This window comes from Physeter macrocephalus, chromosome 21 (assembly GCF_002837175.3).
Source record: "Physeter macrocephalus isolate SW-GA chromosome 21, ASM283717v5, whole genome shotgun sequence".
Classification (NCBI taxonomy): Eukaryota; Metazoa; Chordata; class Mammalia; order Artiodactyla; family Physeteridae; genus Physeter; species Physeter macrocephalus.
Genome location: NC_041234.1, coordinates 76,336,440 through 76,345,441, shown reverse-complemented (window position 1 = coordinate 76,345,441; position 9,002 = coordinate 76,336,440). Strand labels below are relative to the sequence as shown.

General features: G+C 43.1%; 1 protein-coding gene across 3 annotated transcripts in view; it reads left to right on the top strand.

Moving 5' to 3' along the window:
• Positions 1 to 8,398, top strand: part of PCDH19 (protocadherin 19) — a 104,069-nt gene extending 95,671 nt beyond the window's left edge. For all 3 annotated transcript variants that reach the window (XM_007109679.3, XM_007109678.3, XM_007109677.3), the window contains one exon: positions 6,905 to 8,398. In XM_007109679.3, coding sequence (XP_007109741.1) covers positions 6,905 to 7,494 — 590 coding nt within the window. In that variant the 3' untranslated portion in view covers positions 7,495 to 8,398. The remainder of the gene's footprint in view (positions 1 to 6,904) is intronic.
• Positions 8,399 to 9,002: the final 604 nt, after the last annotated feature.

Genomic DNA, 9,002 nt, shown 5'->3' with positions numbered 1-9,002 from the left:
GAAACTGTCCTCAATTCTTTTCATTCCTTTTTCTTTATTCTGCTCTGCGGTAGTTATTTCCACTATTTTATCTTCCAGGTCACTTATCTGTTCTTCTGCCTCAGTTATTCTGCTCTTGATTCTTTCTAGAGAATTTTGAATTTCATTTATTGTGTTGTTCATCGTTATTTGTTTGCCCTTTCATTCTTCTAAGTCCTTGTTAAATGTTTCTTGTATTTTATGCATTGTATTTCCAAGATTTTGGATCATCTGTACTATCATTTCTCTGAATTCTTTTTCAGGTAGACTGCCTTTTCCTCTTCATTTCTTTGGTCTGGTGGGTTTTTAGCTTGCTCCATCATCTGCTGTGAATTTCTCTGTCTTCTCTTTTTGCTTAACTTACTGTGTTTGTGGTCTCCTTTTCACAGGCTGCAGGTTCGTAGTTCCCGTTGTTTTTGCTGTTTGCCCCCAGTGGGTAGGGTTGGTTCAGTGGGTTGTGTAGGCTTCCTGACAGAGGGGACTAGTGCCTGGCCTGTGTTCTGGTGGATGAGGCAGGATCTTGTCTTTCTGGTGGGCAGGGCCACGTCCCGTGGGGCATTTTGGGGTGTCTGTGACCTTATGATTTTAGGCAGCCTCTCTGCTTATGGGTGGGGTTGTATTCCTGTCTTGATAGTTTTTTAGCATAGGGTGTCCAGCACTGTAGCTTGCTGGTCGTTCATTGGACCTGGGTCTTAACGTTGAGATGGAGATCCCTGAGACAGCTTTCGCTGTTTGATATTCCATGGGGCTGGGAGATCTCTGGTGGAGCAATGGCCTGAACTCAGCTCTTCCACCTTAGAGGCTCAGGCTTGACAGCCAGCTGGAGCACCAAGAACTTGTCAGCCACACAGCTCAGAAGAAAAGGGAGAAAAAGGAAGAAAGAAAGAAAGAAAGGAAGAAAGGGCTTCCCTGGTGGTGCAGTTGTTGAGAATCTGCCTACTAATGCAGGGGACATGGGTTCGAGCCCTGGTCTGGGAGGATCCCACATGCCGCAGAGCAACTAGGCCCGTGAGCCACAACTACTGAGCCTGCGCATCTGGAGCCTGTGCTCTGCAATAAGAGAGGCCGCGATAGTGAGAGGCCCGCACACCACAATGAAGAGTGGCCCCCGCTTGCCACAACTAGAGAAAGCCTTTGCACAGAAATGAAGACCCAACACAGCAAAAATTAAAAAAAAAAATTAATAAAAACTCCTACCCCCAACATCTTAAAAAAAAAGAAAGAAAGAGAGAGAGAGAGAGAGAGAGAGAGAGAAGGAAAGAAAGAAAATAAAATAATTAAAATAAAAAATTAAATTAAATTAAAAATTTTAAAAAGTAATTTAAAAAGAAAGAAGAGAGCAACCAAGCCAATAAACAATTCCACCAATGATAACAAGTGCTAAAAACTATACTAAAAAAAAAATCCAAAACAAAACAAACCCAACCAACAAAAACTAGACAGAGGTAACCCTAGGGCAAATGGTAAAAGCAAAGCTATACAGACAAATTCACACCAGGAAGCATACACATACACACCCAAAAAAAGGGAAAAAGGAAAAAACATATATATATAAATCAAAAAAAAGGAAGAGGGCAACCAAATCAATAAACAAATCTACCAATGATAATAAGCTCTAAATACTAAACTAAGATAAACATAAAACCAGTTACAAATTAGATGCAGAACGCAAACCCCCAGTTTACAGTTGTTCCCAAAGTCCACCGCGTCTATTTTGGGATGATTTGTTGTCTCTTCAGATATTCCACAGATGCAGGGTACATCAAGTTGACTGTGGAGATTTAATCCGCTGCTCCTGAGGCTGCTGGGAGAAATTTCCCTTTCTCTTCTTTGTTCTCACAGCTCCTGGGCTTCAGCTTTGGATTTGGCCCCACCTCTGCGTGTAGGTCGCCTGAGGGCGTCTGTTCTTTGCCTGGACAGGACGGGGTTAAAGGAGCAGCTGATCAGGGGGCTCTGGCTCACTCAGGCAGGGGGGAGGGAGGGGTATGGAATGTGGGGCGAGCCTGCGGTGGCAGAGGCCGGCGTGACGTTGCACCAGCCTGCGGCGCGCCGTGCGTTCTCCCGGGGAAGTTGTCCCTGGATCACGGGACCCTGGCAGTGGCGGACTGCACAGGCTCCCGGGAGGGGAGGTGTGGATAGTGATCTGTGCTTGTACACAGGTTTCTTGGTGGCTGCAGCAGCAGCCTTAGCATCTCATGCCCGTCTCTGGTGTCTGCGCCGATAGCTGCGGCTCGCGCCTGTCTCTGGAGCTCATTTAGGTGGTGCTCTGAATCCCCTCTCCTCGCACACCCTGAAAAAATGGTCTCTTGCTTCTTAGGCAGGTCCAGACTTTTCCCCAGACTCCCTCTCGGCTAGCTGTGGCGCACTAGCCTCCTTCAGGCTGTGTTCACACAGCCAACCCCAGTCCTCTCCCTGGGATCTGACCTCCGAAGCCTGAGCCTCGGCTCCCAGCCCTCACCTTCCCCAGCGGGTGAACAGACAAGCTTCTCAGGCTGGTGAGTGCAGGTGGGCACCAATCCTCTGTGCGGGAATCTCTCTGCTTTGCCTTCTGCACCTCTGTTGCTGCGCTCTCCTCCCTGGCTCTGAAGCTCTCCCCTCCCCCGTCCCCCCCCCCAGCCCCCGCCCACCCCAGCAGGTGAGCAGACATTCCTCTGGGGCTGGTGAGTGCTGGTTGGCACCGATCCTCTGTGCGGGAATCTCTCCGCTTTGCCCTCTGCACCCCTGTTGCTGAGCTCTCCTCTGTGGCTCCGAAGCTTCCCCCCTCCACCACCCACAGTCTCCGCCAGGGAAGGGCCTTCCTAGTGTGTGGAAACATTTCCTCCTTCACAGCTCCTTCCCAGAGGTGCAGGACCCATCCCTATTCTTTTGTCTCTGTTTTTCCTTTTTTCTTTTGCCCTACCCAGGTATGTGGGGAGTTTCTTGCATTTTGGGAAGTCTGAGGTCTTCTGCCAGCATTTAGTAGGTGTTCTGTAGGAGTTGTTCTACATGTAGATATATTTTTGATGTATTTGTGTGGAGGAATGTGATCTCCATGTGTTACTCCTCCTCTCTTGAAGTTCCCCCCTCTCACTTTTAAAGCACACTTAATTTCCTTACTAAACTGAAGTTTTGATTTTTAAAGGTAATTCATCTGCATTGCATTTATGAATGTAGGTTACCTTGGGCTGGGAAGACATTCTTTCTGTCCATCTATATTCTCCATATTTTCTTTCATATTTCATATGTCTATAAACACTAAAGCTAGGTTAGATTTTGTTTCAATAGTATGGACACAAATGTCACTGAGTGTTGTTTCATACTAAAATGATAAGCAGCAAGTCACTGCCGTTGGTAAGGATTTAAGGAAATAAAGAGATCCAGATCTAAACCAGGAGTGAGACATTGTGAGTAAATGAGTCTTTCAGATTCAAGTCTTCACTTGCGTGGGGTAAGAGCAGTGTACCTAATATGTACACATAATTAACCGAAGAAAATTGCATATTATTCTAGCTCCCAAAGGGCTGAGGTGGGCTTAGTGAGATTGGTGTGTAGGCTTAGACCGATTGCATTCCAGGGGGTGCTGAGTGAGTTTACCTTTTTCTCTTCCCAGAGAGTGATCTATTCATTTAGGCAGTGGGTAAGCTGAAAGCAAGCACTGTCTTTGCAGAGAAGCTTCTGAGATGACTGAATTCCCTGCTCTGGTCTTTCTCAATTCATAAGATCTTAGAGTTATCTACCTCTGGGGTCTCTGCCCTCTGTGTATGCTGGGGATCCAGGTCTCCTTATGTTGTTCATTTGAAGCAGCCTACCATAGGGAAGGAGCACTGAATGTGGATTTGGGGTGACACATGAATGGCCATTCTCTTAATGAATTGTGTTGAGAAAAGAACTGCCTCTTCAAATTTTAAGATAGCTACTTGAAACTAAAAACTTAAAAGAAACTTAAGAGAACATTATGTTGAGCCTATTGAGAAGATTCTACTAGATTGTCATTCATCACTGTTTTGCTCTGGGGGTATGAGCAAGTGACCTGTAATATCAGTCTGAAGGTCAGCTGGGATTTCCTCTGCATAGCTGGTCACATGGCTGTGGTTCCATGGCTCAAAGGTTAAGGCCTCTAGGCCTCTGTGCCCTAAATTGTGGACAAAAAGGACAGGGATCCCACAGCCTTCCAGACATTTTTTTCTTTTCTTTTTTTTTTTCTGACTTCCAGGGAGCTCACTCAGAGTTATAGAAATGGAAGTTAGTTATTGAACTGTTCCCCCACTTGCACCTCCTTACTCCCCACCTCAAACAAACACTCAAACTAATTCTTTAGAGCCATTACTTGGATAGTTATGAGATAAGCCTCAGAGGAAATGTTGAGGAAGTAGCATCTTTTGGGGAAACTGAAGGTGTGAATTCTGTCCTACTGGAGGGATACTGGGGTCTCCTGGGGAAAGCACTAGATTTGGATGAAATTGAATGTGGGTGGATCAGCTATAGACTCTTCCACTCATAATGTTTGGGTCTACACAAAGTGTTTCCCAAGTATATCCCAACATGTTTCCCATACTTTCATACTTTCTGCCTCCCAGGAACATATGTGTATTTTTTAAAAAAATATTTGTTGGAGTATAGTTGCTTTACAATGTTGTGTTAGTTTCTACTGTACAGCAAAGTGAATCAGCTATATGTATACATATATCCCCTCGTTTTTGGATTTCCTTCCCATTTAGGTCACCACAGAGCATTGAGTAGAGTTCCCTGTGCTATACAGTAGGTTCTCATTAGGTTATCTATTTTATACATAGTATCAATAATGTTTACATGTCAGTCCCAATCTCCCAATTTGTCCCACCCCCCCTTTCACCCTTGGTATCCATATGTGTGTTCTCTACCTCTGTGTCTCTATTTCTGCTTTGTAAATAAGATCATCTATACCAATTTTTTTCAGATTCCACATATATGCAATACTTGTTTTTCTCTTTCTGACTTACTTCACTCTCTAAGAACATATGTGTTTTGAATAATGATAAGTTATCAGATGGCAACACTGAGAGTTTTCAGGGAAGAGGCAGAGAAAGGGCTTTTGACAAACCCTCATTTTGCAGAGGTGGCCAGGCAACGCTGACATGGAACTGTGCTGGAGATTGCAGAAGCATTGTCCTGTGTATGGGGAAGGCACTTACCTTCTTGGTGATAATGCTCATTTGCTATTTGGTTGTACCTCTGCAAAATTCTGAAAGTTTCATTCTTCAGTACTGAAAGGGGGCTTAAACTGGCCATCTTAAAGATAAGTTGGCAAATTGTGTCCAGGTACCTTGAAGGAGGTCTTACCTTTGGTTGGCCTTTCCATACTTTAGACTAGGTTAAAGGCCATTTCCAGAGTTGTGTTGAAATCTGGACTCAGCCTGGATTAGGCCTTAACGTTTAGCAGCTTCTAACACTTTTTCTCCAAATGATGAAGTATACACCCAATTCAACCATTATTTCTTGAGCCCCCTCCCAAGCGCCCCTTTACCAAAATAACTTTCGATGATTGAGGCAAAGCAGTGCCTCTTTGCTCCGTCATTTACTCTTTAAAAAAATCAAGAAACAGACTAAAACACAGAAATACAATTGTATAAGGAAGGTGTGTTATATAGAGACTAATATCAGGCAAGACCCTGAATTGCAGACTTCTTCCTGCAAAAAAAAAAAGCAGTCACAGCGCATATTTATAACTTTTTTTTGACATGTACTTTTTTGTCCTTGCGATCTCTTGTGGTCTCCACACCTCCTCCAATCCTGCCCCAAGGATTTCTATAAATGTTAAGCTGCTAATATTTTGATGTATTGTGCAATGTGATGAAAATTTTCATTAGGTCATCCTCATGCAAGAATGTAACAAATATAAATTGATCTGGAAAACTAGAGCTGTAAACCAGACATTAACAGTTTTCCAGTGGACAGGTAGACGTTAACCCTGGGTCCATGCTTTAGTGAAGCCCCTGTAGAAAGCCTTTCTGAGAGCCAAATTAAAACCTTAACTCTAAATGAACCGATATGAAAAGAGCAAAGCATGTCTTGACAATAATTATGAATTCTATTTGCTGAGATCTTCTATGATAGGGTTAAAGTAATCTATGAAAGAATTATTTTAAGAAATATGACCCTAATGAAACTGCAGATAAGAAAGATAAGGAGGCATGGCTAGTTGGGTACAATTAAATGATGTTCAATCTATGAGTGATGTGTGCATAAGGCCAATTGAACCTTCTGGGTCACATGTAAGGAAGAGATCTCAATATATTCCTTCTGATGGGAAGTGAAATTATGTAAATGGTTTCGTGAGGAGATTGGCTGGTGGGACTGGTGGTCAAAAAGAAGTGACGTGATTGGGTTTTCAAAGAAAGCATGTTACTAATCTAAAATTAAGCGTTGCATATCATTAACAGGTAGGGTGGGAATGTGGTTGACAGTGCGATTGCTCAAAAACATGGCCAAGACTTCTCAGATATACTGACTGCTGGATTCCCTGCTCTGCCTCCACTCCCTCTTCTGCCGGAACCAGTTTCAAACACAGTTGATTTTTAACAGGAGTTGTTGATAAAAATGCTGACTCTCAGCACCTTTACAGTCAGGATAAACTTCTTAAAAATATATTTTTTCATCACAATGTGTTTCCCTTTAGGTTTTTAGTTTTGTCAGCAGTGGGAACAGCAACAAAAATACAAATAAAAAAGGAGGGGAGAGTATTGAGGGGGAGATCTGCAGCTTTTTAAAAATCCAATTCTTCACACTTGTCCCAAAAGGCAATAGAGGACTATCTAAAAGTATCTTTTCCCAAAAGGGCCTGTGGGTACCTAAGAAACCAGAACACTGGGGACTAACAATGATTCCTGGGAAAAGCTGATGAAATTGACATTTTATTTTCTCCAAACAGATCAGAATGAAGGATTTCATTGCAGGGAAGAATGCCGGATTCTTGGCCACTCTGACAGGTGCTGGATGCCCCGGAACCCCATGCCCACCCGCTCCAAGTCCCCTGAGCATGTGAGGAACATCATTGCACTGTCCATTGAAGCTACTGCTGCCGATGTTGAAGCTTATGATGACTGCGGCCCCACCAAGCGGACTTTTGCAACCTTTGGAAAGGATGTCAGCGACCACCCAGCTGAGGAGAGGCCCACCCTGAAAGGCAGGAGGACTGTTGATGTGACCATCTGCAGCCCCAAAGTCAACGGCGCTATCCGGGAGGCAGGCAATGGCTGTGAGGCTATTAGCCCTGTCACCTCCCCTCTGCACCTCAAGAGCCCTCTGCCTACTAAGCCTTCTGTGTCTTACAGCGTTGCCCTGGCGCCCCCGGCCCGCGATCTGGAGCAGTATGTCAACAACGGCCCTTCTCGTCCCTCTGAAGCTGAACCCCGTGGAGCTGATGGCGAGAAAGTCGTGCATGAGGTCAACCCTATTCTGAAGGAAGGTCGAGACAAAGAGTCTCCTGGCGTGAAGCGTCTGAAGGATATCGTTCTCTAAATCAGTCTTGGGGAAGAAGAGAGAGAAACCATGCTGGCTAGCAAAGAAGCAGGAGCTGATCGTTTTAATTGCTCACCAATGGTTGGTTCTTGAGTGGCTGTATTTCAGAGCTTTCCCTAAATGTATTGTTTATAAGTGACTATCACTCTGTGACAATCCTTCTCGTTTCAACAGGCAGCAGGGGTGTTCCGTTGAAGCAAATTAGCTTTGGCTTGAGTTGTTCATGGAGCCTTGATGTTGGGGAAACAGAGACAAATTCAGTTGTGAAAAGTATTATGTATTAAGTGTTTGGATTTATATATTTTTGTATGTCAAAATTATAATAAAAATTACCATTGTTTGTGAAGGATTACATTTTAAAAAAGCAAAAAAAAAAAAAAAAGCTCTGGACACCTTTAATAGGCTCGCAACCGTTTTGTAGTGTAGACAAGTTAATGGTCATTTATTGTGTACTATTCATTGATTCAGTGATGTGAAATCAAGCCCCCAAATGGTTGTTTCTGAAGCTCGAGTACTTTCCGATGCCGCTACTTTGCTGTGGACATCCCTGCTTTAAGAACCCTTTTGCTAGCTGTGCTATTGTCATATTTGATGTTGCAAATTGCTATGTGTGTGGTGATGGCAAAAGGCTTTTAGAAGTTGGTGTTTTTTTCTTAAAAAACTAAAATAAAACTACAGATAAAAACAAAGTGCAAACAACTGAGACAACAAGTGAATGAGTAACACCACACATATAGATTGAGTACTTGGAGGATACTCACTCACAGAGTCTACCCACGGAGTGGTTGCTCACCACGTTGCAGGGTATTTTTCCTGACTTTCAGTCTTCTGCCCAGATCCATGATAGATCATTGCAGAAAGACATTTTTGGATATTCTGCTATCTAATTTGCAGCTGTCAGAAATACTGTGCTGAAAGTTTTATGAGATCAATTTTTCTAATTTTCAGGCCCTGAACAGGAAAGTTGCTCCTGAAGTTACCAGTTTCCAGGCTTAGAAATTCCTTATCTCCAATCATCTAAAACTCAAAAAGACTGAATCTATTTTGACTTCTAAATAAGCATCTTTTCAGACACACACTTCCTGATTCAATGTTTCCCCGTCACAATTAGAATTAGACTGCAAAGCATGTCATGGGCTAGAATTGAGAACTCCATGTTGCTCTGTATCGTAGGATTATAAATAGGGGTAGAGTAAGCAGTACAAAGTGTACATTTAGGAAAAGACAGGTAACAGGTAACAGCATCATTAATTCAATTACTGGGCCTTCTAAATGGAGACACTTGTACACTTGAACTCGTCTTTTTATGACTAACACTTTTTTTTAAATTAAAAATGTGAACAGGAAACTATTAAAAATGCTTTACATTTAGCTAACTCTTTGCTGTAGGCTAGGAATACCCTTTTTTATTAACAAGTTTGTTACACACATTCTTTTTTTGTTTGTTTGACATTCCTCGAGCTCCCCTGTTTATTAACTGTCTATTAATATTCACTAGCCAACATAGT